The sequence below is a fragment of the Macaca mulatta genome, chromosome 20 (genome assembly GCF_049350105.2).
Source record: "Macaca mulatta isolate MMU2019108-1 chromosome 20, T2T-MMU8v2.0, whole genome shotgun sequence".
Lineage (NCBI taxonomy): Eukaryota > Metazoa > Chordata > Mammalia > Primates > Cercopithecidae > Macaca > Macaca mulatta.
This window is the reverse complement of record NC_133425.1, coordinates 69338339-69364215: the sequence shown is the minus strand read 5'-3', so window position 1 is coordinate 69364215 and position 25877 is coordinate 69338339. Positions and strand designations below refer to the sequence as shown.

The window sequence follows — 25877 nt, the reverse complement described above, 5'->3', positions numbered from 1 at the left end:
GGAAGAAATGGGCCCCTCATTTTCTAGTAGTTCACAAAGTGATCTCTCCATGCTGTTATTTTTATTTTGTTAAATTTAAATTGATTTTTACTATTTTAACTTTTTTTTTTTTTTTGAGACGGAGTCTTACTCTGTTGCCTAGGCTGGAGGGCAATGTCATGATCTCGGCTTGCTGCAACCTTTGCCTGCCAGGTTCAAGCGATTCTCCTGCCTCAGCTTCCTGAGTAGCCAGGATTACAGGTGTGTACCACCACGCCTGGCTAATTTTGTATTTTTAGTAGAGACGGGGTTTCACCATGTTGGCCTGGTCTCGAACTCCTGACCTCAGATGATCCACTCGCCTTGGCCTCCCAAAGTGCTGGGATTATAGGTGTTAGCCACCACACCTGGCCACTATTTTTATCTTTTTTTTCTTTTGAGATGGAGTCTTACTCTGTTGCCCAGGCTAGAGTGAAGTGGCATGATCTTGGCTCACTGCAACCTCCGCCTCCTGGGTTCAAGCAATTCTCCTGCCTCAGCCTCCTGAGTAGCTAGGATTACAGGCATTCGCCACCGTGCCCAGCTAAATTTTATATTTTGTATTTTTAGTAGAGACAGGGCTTTACCATCTTGGCCAGGCTTGAATGCCTAACCTGTGATCCACCTGCCTTGGCCTCCCAAAGTGCCGGGATTATAGGCATAAGGCACTGCGCCCAGCCTATTTTTCCTTTTTAAGTGATGGGGGGTCTCATTATGTTGCCCAGGCTGGCCTTGAACTCCTGGCCTCAAGCAATCCTTCTGACTCAGGGTCCCAAGTAGCTGGGACTATGGGCACAAGCCACCCAGCTACTGTTATTTTGAGATGGAGTTTCGCTCTTGTCGCCCAGGCTGGAGTGCAGTGATGCAATCTCGGCTCACTGCAACCTCCACCTCCGGGGTTCAAGCGATTCTCCTGTGTCAGCCTCCTGAATAGCTGGGATTATGGGCGCATGCCACCACACCCAGCTGATTTTTTTGTATTTTTAGTAGAGACAGGGTTTCATCATGTTGGCCAGACTGGTATCGACTTCCTGACCTCAGGTGATCCACCCGCCTCGGCCTCCCAAAGTGCTGGGATTACAGGCATGAGTCACCCCCCGGCCCAGCTATTATTATTTTTAACTGTTAATACAACTAATAAGTACCACTGCATGCCTCTCATGTACTAAGTGGTTCATGTTATCACATTCATCTCGTAACAGTCCTGTGGCACAGAGGTCATTATCCTCTTTTATGAATGAGGAGACTGAGGTTACAGAACTTTTGCCTAAGGCCACACAGCTGGGCAGTGGTCAAATGAAGATTTGAACCTGGGGTGTCTGGCTTAAAAGCCCAAGCAATTTCCACTATACTCTGCTGTCTTCCTCTAAAAAACAACAGCTACCAGCTTTGTATAGGATTAGGCAAACCTTATCTTAATCTCCTACATTTATACAGGGATTTGTCATTTTTATAAGGTGCTTTTGATCCCGGGTTTTTTTTTTTTTTTTTAAAGACAGAATCTCCCTCTGTCGCCCAGGCTAGAGTGCAGTGATGCAATCTTGCACTGTAACCTCTGCCTCCCGGGTTCAAGCAATTATCTGCCTCAGCTTCCCGAGTAGCTGGGATTACAGGCAGCTGCCACCACGGCTGGCTCAGTTTTTGTATTTTTAATAGAGATGGGGTTTCATCTTGGGCAGGCTGGTCTTGAACTCCTGACCTCATGATCCACCTGCCTCAGCCTCCCAAAGTGTTAGGATTACAGGCGTGAGCCACCTCACCCGGCCCTGATCCTGATTTTAAAAAAAGTTTTTTTTTTTTGTTTTTTTGTTTTTTTTGGTAGAGATGAGGTCTCACTACATTGCCCAGGCTGGTCTCAAACTCCTGGCCTCAAGTAATCCTCCTGCCTTGGCCTCCCAAAATGTTGAGCTTATAGGTATGAGCCACTTGGCCTCGATCCTGTTTTTTCATTGGGCTAGCAAAGAAACCCAAATTAGGGCAGGATGGAGCTATGTATCTTATTTCGTAGATGAGAGAACTGAGGCTCAGAGGGCTAAGAGACTTGGCCAAGGTCACACGCCAACTGTGTGCTGGAAGATCTAATTTGTGTGTGTGTTATTTTCAGACAGAGTCTGTTTTGTCCCCCAGGCTGGAGTGCAGTGGCACGATCTCAGCTCACTGCAACCTCCGTCTCCTGGGTTCAAGCGATTCTCTTGCCTCAGCTTCCCAAGTAGCTGGGATTACAGGCGTCTGCCACCATGCCCAGCTAATTTTTGTATTTTTAGTAGAGATGGGGTTTCGCAATGTTGGCTAGGCTGGTCTGAAACTCCTGACCTCAAGTGATCCACCCGCTTTGGCCTCCGAAAGTGTGGGATTACAGGCATGAGCCACTGTGCCTTGCCTGGAAGATCTAATTTGAATTCTGATCTTCCAACTCCTGAGCTTTTCCCCCTGGTCCAAGGATGCCTTGCTATCATGTCAGTCACCAAGAAATCCCCTCGAGTGTGGCTCAACGTCACCAGGATAAGCATCTTCACCATGATGTGTGTATAGGGCTCTCTCTCGACATGGGAAAAAGTGGCTGCTGACCACCGACAGGCAATTTCCCTTGTACCTCCAGTGTCTTCTTCAGAGTGGAGATGTTTTCACTGCAGACTTCCACGTTGTTCAGAGTCACCTGGGAGATGAGGAAGGAAGAACGTGACTTCCTGCCGACTGTGCCTGCCACCCACTCCAATGCCAGACTGGCTGACAGCTGCGCTCCATGAAGCTCAGAGAAGGGCTGGCTGGAGTTCAGACTCGAGCTAGTGAAAGCCCACACCGCTACATCTGAGCAGGACGCTCAGATCTTGGATTGGGCAGAATGGGGAAGCAGGCTGGCCCTTTCTTCTGTGCCTGATACCAGGGAGCCTAAAGCTATCAGGACCTCAGAGTCAGTGAGCTCAGGTTTCAGGTCTTCTTGTACTGTGTTACCTACAGAGCAGAAATGACTCAGGCATACAGGTCTGGGATAAGTTTTGAGGCTCCAAATGGTCAAGCCCCAGGTCAGTGACACAAAGCCTGACATTCATTAAAGAAAAGCTTCCACAGAGCCTGCCACCTATGAGGTATTGTCTCATTCTTTAACTCATGGAGTCTGCCAAATACCCCCACAGAACACATATTATCAAGCCCAGTACATGGGAGGAAATGAGACTCCTCAGAAGGTAAAATGATTTGGCCAGGCGCAGTGGCTCACGCCTGTAATCCCAGCACTTTGGGAGGCCGAGGCAGGTGGATCAAGAGGTCAGGAGTTCAAGACTAGCCTGTCCGGCCGGGCGCGGTGGCTCAAGCCTGTAATCCCAGCACTTTGGGAGGCCGAGACGGGCGGATCACGAGGTCAGGAGATCGAGACCATCCTGGCTAACCCGGTGAAACCCCGTCTCTACTAAAAAGTACAAAAAACCAGCCGGGCGAGGTGGCGGGCGCCTGTAGTCCCAACTACTCGGGAGGCTGAGGCAGGAGAATGGCGTAAACCCGGGAGGCGGAGCTTGTAGTGAGCTGAGATCTGGCCACTGCACTCCAGCCTGGGCGACAGAGCGAGACTCCGTCTCAAAAAAAAAAAAAAAAAGACTAGCCTGTCCAACATGGCGAAACCCTGTCTCTACTAAAACTACAAAAAATTAGCCGGGCATGGTGGCAGGCGCCTGTTATCCCAGCTACTCGAGAGACTGAGGCAGGAGAATTGCTTGAACTTAGGAGGTGTAGGTTGCAGTGAGCTGAGATTGCGCTACTGCACTCCAGCCTGGGTGACAAGAACAAAACTCCGTCTCAAAAAAAAAAAAAAAATGTAAAAGGATTCACCAAGGTCAGACAGCAACTGATTCAGCAAATATTTACTGAGCACCTGGATGTGTCAGGCATGGTTCTGGGCACTGAGAGAAAGTAATTAACAGAACAGACATGGTCCACCCCTCACAGAACTGACATTCCAGAAGGGAAGCCAGATAGTAAACAAATGCATTATATAATGTCAGGAAGTATAATAAAGCAGGATAAGGGACAGACACTCAGAGTGACAAGGCCACAAAGCTGGAGCCAGGCTTAGAATTTGGGTCTCTGAGCTTCCAGATGGATAAACAGGTGGAGGTTCCTGGGGAGTGGCCACCTGGGGGCATGGAAGCTCCATACCCCTTCCCCCATAATGTGCCCTCTTCATCTCTTCATCTATATCCTATATAATATCCTTTATAATAAACAAATAAACTAAAAAAATGAATTCAGGTCTCCCTACTCTGGTCCAAAGATGACTTTTTTTCATAACACGACTGCCTTACAGACTAGGTGCAGAAATACCAATGATAAAAGTAGCATGGGCACGGTGGCTCACTCCTGTAATCCCACACTTTGGGAGGCCGAGATGGGTGGATCACCTGAGGTCAGGAGTTCGAGACCAGACTGGCCAACATGGCAAAACCCCGTCTCTACTAAAAATACAAAAATTAGTCGGGCGTGGTGGCAGGTGCCTGTAATCCCAGCTACTGGGGTTGCTGAGGCAGGAGAATCGCCTGAACCTGTGAGGTGGAGGTTGCAGTGAGCCAAGATCATGCTATTGCACCCCAGCTGGGGCAACAAGAACGAAACTCCATCTCCAAAAAAAAAAAAAAAGTAGCATGGGGCAAAAGTATTAAGGCACTAATTGCTCTGGCCAATGAGAGGAAAGAACAAACTGTTTTGGTGTGAGGCATTCAAGGAAGGTTCCATGGCAGAGTTGGTAGCTGAGCTGAACATAAAAGGGTAGAACACAATTCTGACAGGAGATGAAGGTGAGAACATTTCTCCACCCCCATCAGCCTCTCTCTAGCTCACTGTCCTATTTGATATTTTCTTTTTTTTTTTGAGACGGAGTCTCGCTCTGTCACCCATGCTGGAGTGCAGTGGCCGGATCTCAGCTCACTGCAAGCTCCGCCTCCCGGGTTTATGCCATTCTCCTGCCTCAGCCTCCTGTGTAGCTGGGACTACAGGCGCCCGCCACCTCGCCCGGCTAGTTTTTTGTATTTTTCAGTAGAGACGGGGTTTCACCGTGTTAGCCAGGATGGTCTTGATCTCCTGACCTTGTGATCTGCCGTCTCGGCCTCCCAAAGTGCTGGGATTACAGGCTTGAGCCACCGCGCCCGGCCTTGATATTTTCTTAACAGTCCTTAGGATTTCCTGACATTGTCCGGTTTATCTATTTCTTGTCTGCATGGATCTAGCCTGTTTTCTTCACCACTGCATGTCTATACAGCACTGTCTTCCTTTCTGGTTGATGGAAATATTCTAACTGCACTGTCTGGTACGGTAGCCCCCAGCCATATGTGGCTATTGAGCACCTGAAGCTTAGCTAGTACAACTCAGGAAGTGGATTTTTAATTTAAATGTAAATTTCAATAGCTACCTGTGGCTGGTGGCTACTATGTTGGGCAGTGTAGCTCTAGAACCCAGAACAGTGCCTAAAATTTAGAAGTTTCTCAATAAATATTTGTGGAATGAGTAAGACAGTGAATGAACATATTCTGGAAAGGGGATAATATAAGCAAGTGCAGAATAGCAGAAAACACAAAAAGGTATTTGGGAAATAGCAGACTCAGTTCACAGACACGTGAAGGGAAGTGGCAGGACGTAGAGCTGCGAGGGGCAGAGCCTGACGGGGACTTGGGTGCTCTGCTCCAAAGTTAGCCCTGTGACCTGTGGACAGTGGGCTGGTACTGAGGATTTTTAAAGCAGGTAAATGCCACATGAGCACAGCCGTGGTTCGAGAATACTCATCTAGAGGCCATGTGTGGGAGGAAATAGAGGGCCTGGGGATCCCACTGCTTGTGAACTGGTGTGCTAGGGGCATGATCAGGAAGGCAGGGGTGAGGTAAGGAGGAGTCAGACTTCGAGACATGAGTCAGGAGCTTCTGGATTTCAGCGTAAAAGGAGGATCTCAGAACCCCAGGGGCTGTGATTAGGAAGTCCCTCTCATCTTCCCCAGAGTGCTTCCCTTGTCAGTGTCCTGCAGCCAATGCTGAAAGTCATGATGCTGACAGTGCTGCTTAGGCCACTCTGATGTGGACAGATAAGCCTAAAGGTCTTTCTTTAATATGCCATAACATGAGGCCTCTAATGTCACAAGTTTCCAAATAACTGTCCTGTCATGACAGCTGAAGGATGAAGGCCATAAGTGTTTCCAAGGCATTTAAGAGCACCAAGAATAACTGTCATGAGGACTTATGGATTTGAGTTCAAATGGTATTGATTTCAAAGTTTCCCCTGTACTGACAGCCCTAGCAAGCGTGGATTCACTGGGCTTATTCCCTACCCACAGTGCATGATGTCAGTACAGTTGGAGAATTCATCTTGACAGCCAGATGAATCAAGGTGACATAAAAAATAGGCCCTGCAATGGGAGTGATGACATTTTAAATCCTTGGTGTCAGGAAAACCAGAAACCTGTCACCAAGCATTTAGCATTGCCTTTCTTTTTGGTCTTATCTTCTGGGGCCTCAAACAATGAAACTGTGTTAATGGGAGGTCCTCACAGAGCGAACATGCACTGGCTGGTTTTGGAGACATGTAGTCAAGTGGTGGAAAATGGAACTGAAAAGGTGGGATGGGTTAGATTTAGGAGGGTTAAACGAAGACATCTAGCTTTGATGTGGTAGGCAGCAAGCAGCCAATGATTATTTCTGAGCACAGAAATGAAAGTAAGTTCTATAAATAAAATCAAAGAATACAAACAAAATAAAAATTTAAGTTGGTTCATGATGTGATGCTGGTTGCTGGGCATTTTGGCAAAGTTCTCCAAAGGTAACAAATTTCACAGGCAACAGTTTTTTGGATCTGATCTGTTTTTGGCAGCAACCGTCATATCCTAGATTGACAGAAACCATGTCCAGGGCAAACATTTTCTATGACAGGAAGAGAGTGGGGCTGCCTAAACAGCTTTCGTATTGGATCTGTCTCATAACCTGCTACTAGGGGTTCCTCTGCACAGGGATTGGTAGATATTAGCAAGTTCAGGCTTCTGTCTCTGAAAGTAACAGCTTTGAACTCTTTTGGGGGTCACAGATCCTTTTAAGAATATGATACCAGGCACGGTGGCTCATGCCTGTAATCCCAACACTTTGGGAGGCCAAGATGGGTGGATCACTTGAGGTCAGAAGTTCGAGACCAGCCTGGCCAACGTGGCAAAACCCAGTCTCTACTAAAAAAAAATTAGCCAGGTGTGGTGGTGCATGCCTGTAATCCTAGCTACTTAGGAGGCTAAAGCAGGAGAATCGCTTGAACCGGTGAGGCGGAGGTTGCAGTAAGCCAAGATCACACCATTGCACTCCAGCCTGGGGAATAAGAGCAAGACTCCATCTCAAAAAAAAAAAAAAAAAAAAGCGTGATAAAAGCTAAGGACCCTGTGTCCAGAAAAATGCACGTGAACATTTTTGCATCCAACCCCACCTGTGAACTACAGATGACAGCTCTGCTACTAGATGTTTCTTTCAGGCTCTGAGCCTCAGGAGTCAAGACTCAGAGTGTGGCCAATGTGGGGGATGGAGCAGAATGGACCTGGACTGTGCTACTCCCGTGCGTGCTAAGACAGCATATGCCAGAGAGGCCTGATCCTGAGCTTAGGACTCATTTGTATTCTCTCTGGCTCATCATAAACTGGTTGTTGCTTTGTACAAATCTTTTCATCCTTCTGTGCTTCTCCTTTCCACACAACGGCAAGGCTTGCTGCTTTATCACATCTGTCGTTCCAGGTAGCTAAGGGCTTTAATAAGGCCTCCTTTCCAGAGGAATTGAAAGCCTAAGACATGTGCTAGTAGAGCAGTGCTGGCAGGCCTGAAGGACTGGCGCCTGCCCATGCTGCGGGCCTCTCCTCAGAGAAGCAGTCTGGTGGCCTGGCACAGATGGTGCAGTTGGTTCTGTGGCAGATGCAAGCCAAGCTTGACAGTCAGTGGGCTCCTCAGCAGCTGGGCAGCACTCTGGGGAATGAATGCTAGGTGATAGCTGGGCAGCCCAGCCTCTGTTGTGGCTCAGGCTGTTCAGAATACATCCCTGAGTAAGAAATCGTTTCAGAACCTTCTAGAAGGAACTTCTCTTAAAGGAGAAATTTTCCTTCTATATAGACACTGGAGGAGAGGTCTCTAGCTAGAGGCCAACTATACTGTGGCTTAGCAGTCATACTGTAACCTCTCAAGATAAACCAACCCAGCTCGTGAGCTGTGGGGTACCTACCAGGAAGGACAGCTTCGCCTTGTCAGTACTCTCGATGCCTTTTGTGTCAAATTTGCCTTGCTGGAGGCTGCTGTGCATGATGTTCACGGCACTTGTCACCCCGCGCTGGATGTCCTGGAAGGTAGTGGCCGGGAAGCCCATCCGCAGCTTGTTACACAGAACATCCCTGGGGGACAGGATGGTATAGAGGGATTGATAGTGCTCAACTTGGCCACCAGGACAGAAAGACCCGTGTCCACCACCCTGACGCAGCAGCACAAGGTGCTCTTTTAGGGGGTATAACCAGTCCTTAAGACCACTGTGGAAGACCTGAGGAGCCAGGGTATGAAAGTAACCAGCACCCCTCAAGGACACTGATGTGACAAGAACATACAGAGGAGATGGCCAATCTCCATTGCTTACGAGGCTTTTAGCCATCACCACTGCACTCCAACAAAGCTGTGCAGCTGGCCGGGTGCGGTGGCTCAAGCCTGTAATCCCAGCACTTTGGGAGGCCGAGACGGGCGGATCACGAGGTCAGGAGATCGGGACCATCCTGGCTAACACGGTGAAACCCCGTCTCTACTAAAAAAAAATACGAAAAACTAGCCGGGCGAGGTGGTGGGCGCCTGTAGGCCCAGCTACTCGGGAGGCTGAGGCAGGAGAATGGTGCAAACCCAGGAGGTGGAGCTTGCAGTGAGCTGAGATTGCTCCACTGCACTCTAGCCTGGGCGACAGAGCAAGACTCCGTCTCAAAAAAAAAAAAAAAAAAAAAAAAAAAAAAAAGCTGTGCGGCTTAGTGAATGCAGTACCATGTAGGAGTTGAGAACAGGTTTTGAGTCACTCAGTTCTGGATTCTACCTCTTACTCCTAAGTGGTGGATCTTTGACGAGGATGCAATCTCCCTAAAGCCCAGTTTCCTCATCTATAAAACAGAGCTAATAGTACCTACCTCATAGGGTTGTTATTAGGACCTCAAAAGAGCAGGAGGTTAGCATGGTGCTGACAATGGTACCTAGTGTGGTATTATTCATCTGAACTGCCTGTTCTCTCTCCTCCGTCTAAGGGCCCATAGCTCCTTCAGTCTAGTCCAGGGAACAGAAATTTGGCCTATGAGATATATGGCTGATCAACAGCTTCCTGGAGCCAAGGATACTATCTTAGAGATAGGAGCTTATGTCCCGTATAGAACTTAACTAGAATCATGAGGACAAAGGGCAGAAACAAATGGGCCTCGGGAATCAACAGGAAGGGCCTTTCTGCCTAGAAAGGAGAAAGGGAGTCAACTGTACCTGAAGTCAGACTCCAGCTCTGTGGTGGCGAGGTTGATCATGGCACAGAGACAGTCAATGCTGGAGCTGGACAGAGCCCGTCCAATGCACTTCTTAACAATGTAGAAGACATCATCCACCATGCTGGATGTCAACTGGCCCTTCTCATAGGTGTCCAGAGCCACAGCCTACCCAAAAGGCAAAGTCAACACTGAGGGTCCCAGTTGTGCATGTCATCTTCTAGATGATTCTGGATGGCCCTAGCTCTGCTCCCTTTTCTGTACCTTGTCCATGTTTCTCCCAACATGGCGTGTTCTGGTCACGAACTCATGTGCATCCTCCTTGTCAAAATAGCTCACTTCCCTATTGATCACTAGGTGAACAAATTAAATATTTTGGGCCTTAGCTCTGCAGAGATCCATTACCTGGGGGGTGTAAGACATCTGCAGAGGCCCTACTTCCCTGAGGCTCCTTACCTACAAACCTTCAGGGAGGCAGGGAACAAGTGGGTTCCCTGGAGAGCTGAGCTGTTCTTTTGTAATTCTTGGGAAGGAGGTCCTAGCTGGGTATACAAAGAGCACGACTCCAAAGATGCTCTCTAACCATACAAAGCGGTTCCACTCAATCTGCATGAAAGAGTATTCTCGAAGCGGGACCAAAAAATATGACATGCCTCATGCATTTCCTTTAGCCTGGCTTCTTGGACCGGAAACCCCATTTCCAAGAGATGAGTCCTATGTCCTACCTTATTGACAGTCTCCCTCATGAAGTACTCCTCCATGGTAACATATAAGCCAATTAGCTCCTGCATGGTACAGCTCAAAAGGCAGTTATTGAGGAGTTTGTCCAGACACTTCTGGTGCTCTAGGGGACAGCCAAGAAAGGAATACTCATTTTTTTTTCCCCAAGGGAAACAGAGCAACTTTTTTCATTTTTTCAGGTTTCTTTCTAGTCTTTCTTGCAAATATGTACATATTTTACATGGTTATAATCATGATACAGATAGCAATTTTGAATTCTGCTTTAAAAAAGTATATCATAAATATTTTCCATGTTTTCACCTACCTTATTTTTCATGACTATGTGGCATTTAATCAGGTGCATAATCCACATTTTAAAAACTACTCAACTTTTTTTTTTTTTTTTTTGAGACGAAGTTTCGTTCTTGTTGCCTACGCTGGAGTGCAATGGCATGATCTCAGCTCACTGCAACCTCCATCTCCCAGGTTCAAGCAATTCTCCTGCCTCAGCCTCCCAAGTAGCTGGGATGATAGGCATGCACCACCACGCCTGGCTAATTTTGTATTTTTAGTAGAGATAGGATTTTTCCATGTTGAGGCTGGTCTCAAACTCCTGACCTCAGGTGATCTGCCCGCCTCGGCCTCCCAAAGTGCTGGGATTACAGGTGTGAGCCACCGTGCCCGGCCTTATTTTTAACTTTTATGTTGTTTCATGTGAAATTGAGAAAAAAAACCACTCTATTTTTAGACATCTGGTTATTTCCAAATGTTTTGCCATTACTGGAGATAACAGAATATCACAATAATTGGAGATTATAGTGAATACTTTTGTACGAAAAACTTTTTACTCCTTTTCCATTATTCCCTTAGGATTAATTAATAGGAGTCAAAAGATGTTAAGTTTCCATGGCAAAGACAAAAATACTGGTGTAGAGAATATTTCATTCTCTACACCAGTATTGTCCAACAGAATTTCTGTGATAATGAAAATATTTTGGTCAGGTGTGGTGGCTCACATTTGTAATCCCAGCACTTTGAGAGGTCAAGGTGGGAGGATCACTTGGGTCCAGGAGTTTTGAGACCAGCCTGGGTAATAGAGCAATACTCTGTCTCTACAAAAAATAAACAAACAACAAGAAAAGAGAAAACATTCCGTATCTGTTATCTGATATAGTAGCCATCGGTCATGTTAGTGATTGAGCACTTGAAATGTGATGAACGGGCCGGGTGCGGTGGCTCAAGCCTGTAATCCCAGCACTTTGGGAGGCCGAGATGGGCGGATCACGAGGTCAGGCGATCAAGACCATCTTGGCTAACACGGTGAAACCCCGTGTCTATCAAAATACAAAAAAATTAGCCGGGCATAGTGGCGGCGCCTGTAGTCCCAGCTACTCTGGAGGCTGAGGCAGGAGAATGGCGCAAACCCGGGAGGCGGAGCTTGCAGTGAGCCGAGATCTGGCCACTGCACTCCAGCCTGGGCGATAGAGCGAGACTCCGTCTCAAAAAAAAAAAAAAAAAGAAATGTGATGAACGTAACTTAGGAACTGAATATTTTTATTTGTTTTATTAAAATTCTTTTATTCCCCAGAATCCAGGTGAGAAGGATGGATTTAAAATTTTATTTAATTGTAATTAAATTTGAATTTGAATTTCAATTCATGAATGGCTACGTATTGGGCAGCACAGCTCTGAACAGTGATAGTCATCATTATTGCTTCTCGGTCTTTTGGCTAAGATCAAATGATAGTCATCATTGACATCAACAAGCAAACTCCAAATGAGCAAACAATTTCCTTTATACACTGATTCTGTAACGCCCCTGCCACGTATTATTGGCACAAGCTATGCGGAATGCCACAGATGCTGGGTAGGTCTCAAGTCCCCAGTCCAAAGAACCCTGCATATATTTGTCCAGCAGGATTTTTTTTTCCTTTAACTCTTGCTTTAGTAGCCAGCAGGAATTAAATGGTTATCTTAAAAACCTAGCGAGTCAATCTGTAAATGAAATTGGACTCCAGCATACCTTTACAAAATTTTTAAAAAGTGTTTATCTTTTATTATTTAACTGAAATTTTTAGAGATGGGGTTTCACTATGTTGACCAGGCTTGGTCTCAAACTCCTGGGCTCAAGCGATCCTTCCTCCTCGGCCTCCCAAAGTGTTGGGATTAGGCGTGAGCCACCATACCCAGCCAAAATTTTTCTTTTAATATAGTGACAAGGTCTTGTCATGTTGCCCAGGCTGGTCTTGAACTGAGCAAGCAATTCTCCTCCCCAGCCTCCCAAAGCGTTGGGATTACAGGTATGAGCCACTGCACCCAGCCCCGTTTCTTATCAATGTAAATTATTCCTTGAAAAATTGTGACTAGGGGAACTGGGAGACTGAAAGGGACAGGAGGATTCCTGTACATTATATACTCTTTTTTTTTTTTTTCCTGAGACAGAGTCTGGCTCTGTTGCCTGGGCTGGAGTGCAGTGGCGCGATCTCGGCTCTATGAAACCTTCGACCCCTGGAGTTCAAGCAATTCTCCTGTCTCAACCTCCCGAGTAGCTGGGACTACAGGTGCATGGCACCACGCTCAGCTAATTTTTTTATTTTTAGTAGAGATGGGGTTTCACCATATTGGTCAGGCTGGTCTCAAACTCTGACATCCACCCGCCTTGGCCTCCCAAAGAGCTGGGATTACAGATGTTAGCCACCGCACCCGGCCTATGTACTTTGTTTTTTTTTTTTAAAACAACAACAACAACAACAACAAAACACTTTACTGAAGTATAATTTCTATCTATACAATTTAAAACAGGGCATCAGTGTCTTCATCTGTAAAGTGATTAGATGGCCTCAAAGATCTAGTCCAATTCTAAAATCCAGTACATTTAGATTTCCTCCTGGGAGTCAATTTGTCTACAGACCACCAGGGGCTAATAAGTCCCAGTTGTTTCCTTAATAAGAGATCTGTGGCTTAACTATTAAGAAACACTGCCGATTATATCTCAACCCTCCCCAAAAATATGGGAAATATTTTTACCTTGCTTCACTTCTTCCGAGGCCATGGAGTCCCCCACCTCAAAATCAGAGCTAATCCTCTTCCTGAGGAAGCGTAAGTAGAGCTCGCTGCGGGCATTCATCAGGGTGACCTCAGTCAGGATGGGGTCCAGTTCTCTGAGACACATGGAGCAGAAGGAACAGGAGGACAGTGGATTCCCTTAGACACAAGAGCTACAGGGAAAACAGAGTCCTGAATTCCCCCTCCCCACTGGGCCCATAAGGAACAGCTCTGCCAGATGGCCCTCCTAGCTCGGCTGGCCCAATTAGATTCAGAGACAGGTGTCAACCACATTTTCCATTTACCTGTTTCACCTAAATCATTCACTCCCTAAAATTCTGCCAGACCTAAATAAAAGGTTGGGAGGTGTGTCTTCTTTTCTTTTATTTTCTTTCTTTCTTTTTTTTTTTTTTGAGATGGAGTCTCACTGTGTCGCCCAGGCTGGAGGGCAGTCGCGCAATCTCGGCTAACTGCGAGCTCCACCTCCTGGGTTCACACCATTTCTCCTGCCTCAGTCTCCTGAGTAGCTGGGACTACAGACTACATGCCTGGATAATTTTTTGTATTTTTATTAGAGATGGGGTTTCACCATATAAGGAAGGATGGTCTCAATCTCCTGACCTTGTGATCCACCCGCCTCAGCCTCCCAAAGTGCTGGAATTACAGGCATGAGCCACCGCGCCCAGCCTGTTTCCTTTTCTTTTCTTTTTCTTTCTTGAGACAGAGTCTCACTGTCGCCCAGGCTGGAGTGCAGTGGCGCAACCTTGGTTCACTGCAAGCTCCGCCTTCCAGGTTCTTGCCATTCTCCTGCCTCAGCCTTCTGAGTAGCTGGGAGTACAGGTGCCTGCCACCACGCCCGGCTAATTTTTTGTATTTTCAGCAGAGACAGGGTTTCACCGTGTTAGCCAGGATGGTCTCGATCTCCTGACCTCGTTATCCACCTGCCTCAGCCTCCTAAAGTGCTGGGATTACAGGTGTGAGCCACCGTGCCTGGCCTCTTTTTTTTTTTTTGAGATGGAGTCCTGCTCTGTTGCCCAGGCTGGAGTGCAGTGGTGCAATCTCGGCTCACTGCAACCTCCACCTCCTGGGTTCATGCCATTTCTCCTGCCTCAGCCTCCCGAGTAGCTGGGACTACAGGTGCCCACTACCATGCCCAGATAAATTTTTGTATTTTTACTAGAGATGGGGTTTCACTGTGTAAGGGAGGATGGTCTCGATCTCCTGACCTCGTGATCCACCCGCCTCGGCCTCCCAAAGTGCTGGAATTACAGGCGTGAGCCACCGCGCCCGGCCTATTTTCTTTTCTTTCTTTTTTTTTTGAGACAGAGTCTCACTGTGTCGCCCAGGCTGGAGTGCAGTCGCGCAATCTCGGCTAACTGCGAGCTCCACCTCCTGGGTTCACGCCATTCTCCTGCCTCAGCCTCCCGAGTAGCTGAGACTACAGGCGCCTGCCACCATGCCCGGCTAATTTTTTGTATTTTTAGTACAGATGGGGTTTCACCATGTTAGCCAGGATGGTCTCGATCTCCTGACCTTGTGATCCACCCGCCTCAGTCTCCCAAAGTGCTGGGATTACAGGCATGAGCCACCGTGCCCAGCCATTCGTCTTGCTCTGTTGCCCAGGCTGGAGTGCAGTGATGCAATCTCAGCTCACTGCAACCTCCACCTCTAGGTTCAAGTGAGTCTCATGCCTTAGACACATTAGTAGCTGGGATTAGAGGTATGTGCCACCCCACCTGGCTGATTTTTGTATCTTTAGTAGAGATGGGATTTTACCATGTTGGCTAGGCTGGTCTCAAACCCCTGGCCTCAAGTGATCCTCCTGCCTTGGCCTCTTAAAGTGCTGGGATTATAGGCATGAGCCACAATGCCTGGCCTCTTTTGTGGTTTGAATAAAGATTATCTATGACCAGGTGCAGTGGCTCACGCCTGTAATCCCAGCACTTTGAGAGGCCGAGGCGGGCAGATCACGAGGTCAGGAGATCAAGATCATCCTGGCTATCATGGTGAAACCCTGTCTCTACTAAAAATACAAAAAATTAACCAGGTGTGGTGGTGGGCACCTGTAGTCCCAGCTACTCAGGAGGCTGAGGCAGGAGAATGGTGTGAATCTGGGAGGTGGAGCTTGCAGTGAGCAGAGATTGTGCCACTGCACTACAGCCTGGGCGACAGAGCAAGACTCTGTCTCAAAAAAAAAAAAAAAAGTAAAAGTTTGGATGGATTACAGTGGCTCATGCCTGTAAGTGCTTTGGGAGGCCGAGGCAGGGGGATCACTTGAGATCTGGGGTTTAAGACCAGCCTGGGCAACATAGCAAGCCCTCATCTCTACCAAAAATTAAAAAATTGGCTGAGCATGGTGGCTCATGCCTGTAATCCCAGCACTTTGGGAGGCTGAGGTGGGTGGATCACCTGAGGTCAGGAGTTTGAGACCAGCCTGGCCAACATGGCAAAACCTCATCTCGGCCGGGCGCAGTGGCTCACGCCTGTAATCCCAGCACTTTGGGAGGCTGAGGCGGGCAGATCGCGAGGTCAGGAGATTGAGACCATCCTGGCTAACATGGTGAAACCCCGTCTCTACTAAAAACACACACAAAAAATTAGCTGGGCAAGGTGGTGGGCGCCTGTAGTCCCAGGTACATGGGAGGCTGAGGCAGGAGAATGGCGTGAACCCGGGAGGTGGAGCTTGCAGGGAGCCAAGATCGTGCCACTGCACTCTAGCCTGGGCAACAGAGTGAGACTCTTGTCTAAGACAAACAAAAAAACAAACAAACAAACAAAAAACTCATCTCTACTAAAAATACAAAAAAATTAACCGGGTGTGGTGGCACACACCTATAGTCCCAGCTACTTGGGAGGCTGAGGCAGGAGAATTGCTTGAACCTGGGAGGTGGAGGTTGTGGTGAGCTGAGACCACACCACGCCACTGCACTCCAGCCTGGGCAACAGAGCGAGACTGCCTCAAAAAAAAAAAAAAAAAAAAAAAAAAAAAAAAAAAAAAAATTAGCTAGGAGTGGTGACTGTAATCCTAGCTAGTCAGGAGCTACTCGGGAGGCTGAGGCTGAGCTACTCGAGGCTCACCTGAGTCCACGAGTTGGTGGTCACAGTGAGCTGGGATTCTGTCGCTGTACCACTTCACTCCAGCCTGGGAAACAGAGACCCTATTTCTAATTAAAAAAAAAAAAAGTAAAAGTTTAAAATTTTAGGATAGTAGTCACCTTTGTGGGAAGGGAAGAGGAGAGTCACTCTGGGGGCTTCAAAAGTGTAGTCATGCTACATAAGAACATTTTGGTCAAAAATGAATTGCTGGGCTGGGCATGGTGGCTCAAGCCTGTAATCCCATCACTTTGGAAAGCCTCTGGGAGGTGAGAGAATCACTTGAGCCCAGGAGTTCTAGACCAGCCTAGGCAACATGGCAAAACCTCGTCTCTACAAAAAATACAAAAATTAGCCCAGTGTGGTGGTGTACACATATGGTCCCAGCTACTCAGAAGGCCGAGGTGGGAGGATTGCTTGAGCCTAGGAGGTCGAGGCTAAGTGAGCCATGATCATACCACTGTACTGCACTCTGGCCTGGGCAACAAAGCAAGACCCTATCTCAAAAAAAAAAAAACAACAAAAAAAACCCCCAAAACAACAAGAAAAAAAACTGTATCGGTATACACAAGAGCGTTCCCATAATATTATAATACTGTATTTTTACTGTACCTTTTCTATGTTTAGATATGTTTAGATACACAAGTACTTACCATTGTGTTCTAATTGCCTATGGTATTCAGTACAGTAATATGCCATACAGGTTTACAGCCTAGGAGCAATAAGCTGCATCATATAGCCTACGTGTGTAGTAGGCTAAGTACACTCTATGATGTTGACACAATGGAAGTCGCCTAGTGATGTATTTCTCAGAATGTACTCCAGTTGTTGACAGGGTATGGTGGCTCATGCCTATAATCTCAGCACTTTGGGAGGCCATGGTGGGCAGATCACTTGAGGTCAGGAGTTCGAGACTAACCTGGCCATCATAGCGAAACCCTGTCTCTACTAAAATTATAAAAAATTAGCTGGGAGTGGTGGTGCACGCCTGTAGTTCTAGTTACTTGGGAGCCTGAGGGAGGAGAATCACGTGAACCCGGGAGGCAGGGGCTGCAGTGAGCCAAGATCATGCTACTGCACTTCAGCGTGGGTGACAGAGTGAGACTCTGTCTCAAAAAAAAAAAAAAAAAAAAAAAGTATTCCAGTCATTAAATGACATGTGATTGTACTGATTTTTATTTTATTTTATTTTATTTTAGTTTTTATTTTTTGAGATGGAGTCTCGCTCTGTAACCCAGGATGGAGTGCAGTGGTGCGATCTTGGCTCACTGCAACCTCTGCCTCCTGGGTTCAAGCGATTCTCCTGCCTCAGCCTCCCGAATAGCTGGGACTACAGGCACGCATCACCATGCCCAGCTAATTTTTGTATTTTTAGTAGAGAAGGGGTTTCACCATATTGGCCAGGCTGGTCTCGAACTCCTGACCTTGTGATCTACCTGCCTCGGCCTCCCAAAGTGCTGGGATTACAGGCGCGAGCCACCACGCCCAGCTGATTATGATTTATTACACATTTTATTTACACATACTTTTGTTCATGATACATTCCACTGAAAAATAAGAGTAATTGATAAAATACTTCAAAAACACAGACCACATTGTAACAGAGTCGTCTGAATTATATATACATGGTTACCAATTCAAACTCTTGTGGGCTGAAGAAAAGAGGATTTTTACCTTGGTTCGATTTTTTCTGTTGTAGAATTTCTCATCAAGTTGTTCTGAACATGCCGGAACTGCAACATACCACAGGAATGAGAATATTCTTCCCCACTCCCATATCTATTGGCCTCTTGCTGGTCACTCCAAACTTTTGGCACACAAGAATGTTTAGGTTTAGTTTGCTTACTGGGTTTACCTTCCCTTCAAGCCAGCAGTGGGCTTTCAAGATGACAGGCCAAAGATTTGTTTTTGGGTTGGATGCTAATACTACTCACTTCTATTACTGTGCTTAAAAGTCATGCTAATAGTGTTCCAATAGACTACTGTTTATAGTGTCCTAGTCTGGAGTTCTAGAAATACAATTGTATGAGGCCACTCCTATTTCTATGTTGTACTTTTACTTTCTCTGCTCAAAAGAAGGAAAAAATAAAGTTCTGAAAAAGCAAACGTTATCTTTAACATCTGAGGAATGAAGGGGAAATTGGAGACAATTACTTGGACACTTAATAGGACCTCAATAAACAGAATTGTCATTTTATCACCAGAGGGCACTGTTGCACATTTTATGATAGAGAACTGGTCTACTACTTATGCTGTGTTCTTTTCAGGAAGCCCTTTTTATTTGTTTTGGTCTTGAACTGAGGCCATCCTCATCTCGACAACACCTCAAGTCCAAGGTAAGCTGGCAATGGGCAAGATGCAGGCCAGTTTGTGCTGAGCATTAATTTTTCTCCTGTCTGCACCTTTCTTCACTGTTCCCCCCCAAGTTATTCTACTCAGTGTTCCTGTCTAAAGCTGCTACCAAACCCCACCTGGAGCTTCCCCTGCTCACCTGCTGGTGGTAGTCCCTTTGCTTGATGAACTTGTCTACCACCTTCTCCACCTGTCTGTCACATTCCACCTGCAGATATTTGATCAGGGTATACAGTCTCCCTGGCCCATAATAGGTCTCCACTATTGGTTGGTGTGTCTCCACAATGCGGGCAATCCCTAGAAGGGAGGAAGCAAGAAGGTTGTAGTATTCTTCCTACAAAATAAACTTGCTCCATCTGGGACTAACCGAGGGTCTAGGTCAATCCTTTTGGCTGCTTCACTTTCTAAAATGAACACAAAATAGGCCTTGTCAATGCTAGGGGTTTCTAAGCAAATATGTTAAATGTGCACAGTGCTTGGTACATCAGCAGGCATTTGGTAAGTTACATTGATACTATTTTCTACAGCAGCATCTTTGGAATCAGCATCACTCGCTTTTCAGTAATTTATTTTAGAGTTAAATTCATTCTTACGGAGTTTGGGGTTTGAGGGTTAGGCAGGATCAAAACACTGGAGAGACTCTAATCTTTGCTTATCAGGCACTGAATCTGGAAGTTATTTAATTCTCCACTCAATTAATACACAGTAAACTACATGATTAAATTAAAGTCATCAAACTAGAAGGGTGAGAAGAAAGGCTAGGATGCAGGTGTCATACAGAAATGTCTCCAGTCTCTCTAGAGTGGAGAAAGAGGCTCACCTTCAAACAGAAGAGTAAGTGTATCTGCAAAGATGACTGCAGCTCTCCGATCACTCATGTCTGTCCCCAGCACCATGAGCAGATTCTCCTCAGCTTTACTGGCCACCTAAAAAAGGAGAAGACCCACATACATTCCCCAGAAAGGCCAGCCTTACACCAGGTATGTCTCAATTTTCCAAAAAGGCCTCCCACCGGCTTTCTTTTTTTTCACATTTCCCTTGATGTTTAGAAGCCCAGGCAGCACAGAGGAAACTCCCTTGAGGGACAGTCTGAGCATCAGGCAGGACAAGGAATGTGAGCATGGTGTAGCTCCTCTTCCATTATTTTCTTCTCTTGGAAAATATGGACTGCCATTAGCCAAGGGAGAGAGTCCTCAGTTCCAACAATCTCAAAGTGTAACTTTCTATCATTTTTTAAAATAAGAGATAGGGTCTCGCTCTGTTGCCTAGGCTGGAGTACAAGGGAGCCACAGTCGTAGTTCACTGTGGCCTTGAACTCCTGGACTCAAGTGATCCTCTCACCTCAGCCTCCTGAGTAGCTGGAACTATAGGCAAGAGCCACCATACCCGGCTAATTTTTAAAAAATTTCTGTAGAGATGGGGTCCTGCTATGTTGCCCAGACTGGTCTCGAACTCCTGGCCTCAAGCAGTCCTCTTGCCTCAGCATCCCAAAGTGCTGGAATTATGTGAGCCATTATGCCTGGCATGCTATCATTAATAGTGCTTTCTCAAGCAGGACAAAACCTGGGTACTGCAGAAGGGACTTTTACTGGATTAAAGGTAGAAGCCATTTCTAGGTCCCAGGTGGCAAAGTATACTGATAAAAAAAGTACCATAGAGCAGGTTTTTTTGTTTTTTGTTTTTTTTTTTGAGATGTAATTTCGCTGGTCACCCAGGCTGGAGTGCAATGGCACAATCTCAGCTCACTGCAGCCTCTGCCTCCCGGATTCAAGCGATTCTCCTGTCTCAGCTTCCCGAGTAGCTGGGATTACAGGCACCTGCCACCACGTCTGGATAATTTTTGTATTTTTTTTAGTAGACACGGGGTTTCATCATGTTGGCCAGGCTGGTCCTGAACTCCTGATCTCAGGTAATCCATCCGCCTCAGCCTCCCAAAGTGCTGGGATTATAGGCGTGAGTCACTGCGCCCGGCCTGTATTTTGTTTTTCATTAATTTTTTAGAATGAGTAAAATGCATACTTAAACATTCCAAAGGAACAAAGGAATATTCAGTGAAAAGTGGTTCTTCTTCTAACCTGTGTCTCTTAATTTCCCAATTTTCTTCAGAAGTGACCATTGTTAACCCTTCCAAAAGAAATCCTACGCTTATACAAATATATCTTGATTGCTGACTCCCTCATTTTAAACAGGAATGACAACATATTGTTTTATACCCTGTTTAACAAACCACGTTAGAGAATAAAATATGTCAGCGCTTAGCGAACGGCATCATTTTTCTTAACGGCATCATTTTTCTTAACGACATCATAATGGTCTGACAGAGAATTTTTTTGTGGGAGGGGAATGACACACATAGACATATAGCTAAAAAAACAGCTGGGTGGGGTGGTAGTCCCAGGACTTTGGGAGGCTGAGATGGGAGGACTGCTTGAGGCCACGAGTTTGAGACCAGCCTGGGTAACACAGTGAGACCGTTTCTCCAAAAAAAAAAAAAAATTAGCAACGTACGGTGGCATGTGCCTGTAGTCTCCACTGCTTGGGAGGCTGAGGCAGGATTGCTTGAGTTTTAAAAGAGTGATTCAGGCCGGGCGCGGTGGCTCACACCTATAATCCCAGCACTTTGGAAGGCTGAGGCGGGTGGATCACCTGAGGTTGGGAGTTTGAGACCAGCATGACCAACATGGGGTAACCCAGTCTGTACTAAAAATACAAAATAAGCTGGACGTGGTGGCGTATGTCTATAATCCCAGCTACTTGGGAGACTGAGGCAGGAGAATTGCTTGAACCAGGAGGCGGAGGTTGCAGTGAGCTGAGATCATGCAATTGCACTCCAGCCTGAGCAACAAGAGTGAAACTCCATCTCAAAAAAAAAAAAAAAAAAAAGAATGATTCAACTTGTCAGAGAACTTGCATTTTAATTTCATATGCTTTAATCTGGTCTGTTGGAAATGAATATGCATTGGCAGATGTCTTGGCCATGCCTGGTACACAGTAGGCTGGCAACAGGTGTGTTGAATGAACACACGCATCCAGTCCTGCCCGGCTACACAGCAAGGGCAGTAAGGGGAGTCATATCCAGAAGAGAGAAAGTATCCATAGAAAGTGGATCCATCCAGTGCCCCAATCTGTAGGCAGAGAGCCACACAATTATCCTGCCAAGCAATCAGGGTCCATACCTGCTTGCAAAGGTATTCTGAGAACTTTCTTAATCCCTCCTCATGCAGACCCAGCAGTGGGAATATCTTGAAGAAGCGCTCCACCTGGGGCAGATCACCTTCCTTGGTGGCAATGGCAAACTTCTCTGCCACAATGGCTTTGAGACGTTGCTCAGCTTCCTGCAGCAATTTCAGGTTGGCATCAATCATGCTCCCTGCTCAACAGGGAGAAAATGAAAATTCAAGTAAAGAATGGTACTGTGTCAGGTCCATGTCACTTTGTGTAATACTATTCATCCAGCAAATACGTATTAAGTACTTACTATGTGCAAGGTGCTGTGCTAGTAATATATATGACTACATGATGAATCAGCCCTGATCCTACCATCACAGAAGTTAGGATCAAGTAGAAGAGATCAAGTTTGTGCACAAATAATAATAGTGAAATACAGTACATGATGTGTCATAAGAAAGGTGCCAAAGGATGGGCACTGTGGCTCACGCCTGTAATCCCAGCAGTTTGGGAGGCCAAGATGGGTGAATCACAAGGTCAAGAGATTGAGACCATCCTGGCCAACATGGTGAAACCCCATCTCTACTAAAAATACAAAAATTAGCCGGGCGTGGTGGCGTGCGCCTGTAGTCCCAGTTACTCGGGAGGCTGAGGCAGAAGAATCCCTTTAACCTGGGAGGCAGAGGTTACAGTGAGCCAAGATCATGCCAGTCTGGCAACAGAGCGAGATTCCGTCTCAAAAAAAAGAAAGGTGTCAAAAAGTCACATTTCTGGTTAAAGTAATGAGAAAAGGCTTCCTAGAGAAGGTGACATCCCACCTCTCGAAGATGGGCAGGATTCTGACACCTGCACAGGAGGAACAAACATTCCACGCAAAGGGAATGAAATATACGAAGTGATAGAAGCAGAAAGATGAAAAGAATATTTGCAGAGTATTCCAAGTAGCATATTCTGTGGCATATGGAGGAGCTTGAGAAATACTTGCACAATGAATGGATGCATAAGTGAATACCATTAAACAAGGCTAGAAAGACAGGGTGTGTCAAGATCATGGAAGATCTAAAACATCAGACTAAGAATTTCATTTTAAGAGTAGGCAATATGGTCAAGTGCAAAGAACCTGCTGGTCAGAGAATCAGTAGATCTGGATTCAGCTTCCTTTTCCATAAAATGGGAATACAGTAGTCCCTTCTTATCTGTAGGGGATCCATTCCAAGACCATTATGGATGCCCGAAACCATCGACAGTACTGAACCTTGAATATACTATGTTTTTTCCTATACATGCATATTTACGATAAAGTTTAATTTGTAAATTAGACATATTAAGAGATTAACAATATATAATAAAATATAATATACCATAAAAAAAGTTATGCAAGTATAGCCTCTTTTTAAAAAATATCTTATTGTACCGTACTCACCCTTCTTGTGATAAAGGGACAGACAGGATGGCACAAGATTTTATCACACTACTCAGAACAGCAAGCAACTTAAAACTAGTAAGTTGTTTATTTCTGGAATTTTTCCTTAATATTTTTGGACTAAGGTTGACCATGAGTAACTGAAGCTGCAGGTAACTGAAATGGCAGAAAGTGAAACCACACATAGCGGGGACTAGTTTAACAAAGCCTGCCCCAGGATGGTACAGGACCTACGTATGGCCTACTACCAGATAAGAAAACTTCCTGGCTGGGCACGGTAGCTTAAGCCTATAATCCCAGCACTTTGGGAGGCCAAGGCGGGCAGATCACCAGAGATCAGGAGTTCGAGACCAGTCTGTCCAACATGGTGAAAGGTGTGGTGGTGTGTGCCTATAATCCAGCTACTCAAGAAGCTGAGGCAGGAGAATCGCTTGAACCCAGAAGGCAGAGGTTGCAGTGAGCCGAGATCGTGCCACTGCACTCTATCCTGACAAGAGTGAGACTCTGTCTCAAAAAAAAGAAAAAGAAAAAAGAAAACTTCCTAAAAACTGATGTGTTTTTATTGGTCGAGTCTGCTTACTTCAGATCACAGATGATTTTAACTAAAAACCAACAGTTTGGGATGCTGACCCTCTTTGCCCTGTCGGCTGAGCTCAATGACTGACTTGTCCAGGCACAAGTAGCGATGAATGTGGGCTGCAGCCTGCTCATAATCTTCATTCCTCAAAGCAGTCTGAACTCCATCCATGCAGAACTTCAGGTCCAAGATGTCATCAGCTCTCTGAATGGCCTGATAGAGGCGGTTCTGCAAAAAGATTTGGTACTTAGAAACAATGTCCTATTCTTTCAAAAACACCCCTCAAGAAGGTAGGGAGCTTCAGGAGCTGAAACTGGTCAACCATATGTCCTTTTAAGCTGTCAATAGCAATCTCACAAACACCACCATTACTGTTAACGCAACTGTTATTGATGACGATCAAGACCATTGACAGGTATCATATAATTTTAATAATGTGATCAAATCATTCTTTTTTTTTTTTGAGACAGAGTCTCGCTCTGTCCCCCAGGCTGGAGAATAGTGGCTGGATCTCAGCTCCGCCTCCCGGGTTTACGCCATTCTCCTGCCTCAGCCTCCCGAGTAGCTGGGACTACAGGCGCCCGCCACCTCGCCCGGCTAGTTTTTTGTATTTTTTTTTAGTAGAGACGGGGTTTCACCGTGTTAGCCAGGCTGGTCTCGATCTCCTGACCTCGTGATCTGCCTGTCTCGGCCTCCCAAAGTCCTGGGATTACAGGCTTGAGCCACCGCGCCCGGCCAAATCATTCTTTTTTTTTAGACACAGTCTCACTCTGTGATCCAGGCTGGAGTGCAGTGGCGCAATCATGGCTCACTGCAACCTCTGCCTCCTGGGCCTAAGCTATCCTCCTACCTCAGCCTCCCAAGTAGCTGGGATTACAGGCGTGTGCCACCATGCCTGGCTAGTTTTTGTATTTTTTGTAGACGCAGGGTTTCACCATGTTTCCCAGGCTGGTCTCAAACTCCTGAGCTCAAGCTATCTGCCGGCCTTGGCCTCCCAAAGTGCTGAGATTACAGGAGTAAGCCACCATGCCTGGCCTACTTCATTTTCTTACCTAATTGCCCTGGATAGAACCATACAGCCACCAACTCATATATTAAAAAAAAATTTTTTTAAACATGCTTGCTTGTTCTAGAGACATAGTAAGACACCCTTGTCTTGTTCCTCATCTTAGGAGGAAAGAATAACATCTTTCACCAGTAAGTATGATGTTAGCTGAGGGTTGTTTTTTTAAAAAAATTTTTGTAGAGATAGGGTCTCACTATGTTCCAAAGTTTGGTCTCAAACTTCTGGCCTCAAGAGATCCTACTGCTTTGGTCTGCCAAAGCGTTAGGATTATAGGCATGAGCCACCATACCTGGCCAGCTGTGGTTTTTCACAGATGCCCTTAATCAGGCTGAGAAGTTCCCCGCTATTCCAAATTTGTTGAGTGTTTCTACCATGAAAGGGCACAGAATTTTGTCAAATGTTTTCTTCTGAGTCTATAAGGTGATCATGTGTTTTTTGTCCTTTTTTCTATTAATATGGTGTATTATTAGGTTGGTGCAAAAGTAATTGTGGTCTTGGCCATTACATTTAATTGATTTTCAGATGTTAAATCAACCTTGTCTTCCTAGGATAAATTCCACTTGGCCATAGTATATAATCCTCTTTATATATTGCTAGACTTGCTTTGCTAGGTTTTGTTGAGTATCTCTTTTTTTTTTTTTTTTTTGAGACAGAGTCTTGCTCTGTTGCCCAGGCTGGAGTACAGTGGCATGATCTCAGCTCACTGCAAGCTCCGCCTCCCAGATTCATGCTATTCTCCTGCCTCAGCCTCCTGAGTAGCTGGGACTACAGGCGACTGCCACCACACCCGGCTAATTTTTTGTATTTTTAAGAGACAGGGTTTCACTGTGTTAGCCAGGATGGGCGCGATCTCTTGACCTCGTGATCCACGCGTCTCAGCCTCTCAAAGTGCTGGGATTACAAGTGTGAGCCTCCACACCCGGCTTGTTGA

General features: G+C 46.1%; 1 protein-coding gene across 7 annotated transcripts in view; it reads right to left on the bottom strand.

Moving 5' to 3' along the window:
- Positions 1-25877, bottom strand: part of COG4 (component of oligomeric golgi complex 4) — a 40154-nt gene that overhangs the window by 7980 nt on the left and 6297 nt on the right. For 5 of the 7 annotated variants that reach the window (XM_077984631.1, XM_077984629.1, XM_015126530.3 and 2 more), the window contains 10 exons: positions 23934-24108; positions 21889-22082; positions 19533-19638; positions 18852-19009; positions 18035-18093; positions 13250-13383; positions 10228-10346; positions 9504-9670; positions 8233-8398; positions 2612-2674 (listed from right to left, as the gene is read on the bottom strand). In XM_077984631.1, coding sequence (XP_077840757.1) covers positions 2612-2674; positions 8233-8398; positions 9504-9670; positions 10228-10346; positions 13250-13383; positions 18035-18093; positions 18852-19009; positions 19533-19638; positions 21889-22082; positions 23934-24108 — 1341 coding nt within the window. Of the gene's footprint in view, positions 1-2611; positions 2675-8232; positions 8399-9503; positions 9671-10227; positions 10347-13249; positions 13384-18034; positions 18094-18851; positions 19010-19532; positions 19639-21888; positions 22083-23933; positions 24109-25140; positions 25314-25877 lie in introns of all 7 variants that reach the window. The other 2 variants (XM_077984632.1, XM_077984630.1) reach the window with 2 other exon arrangements.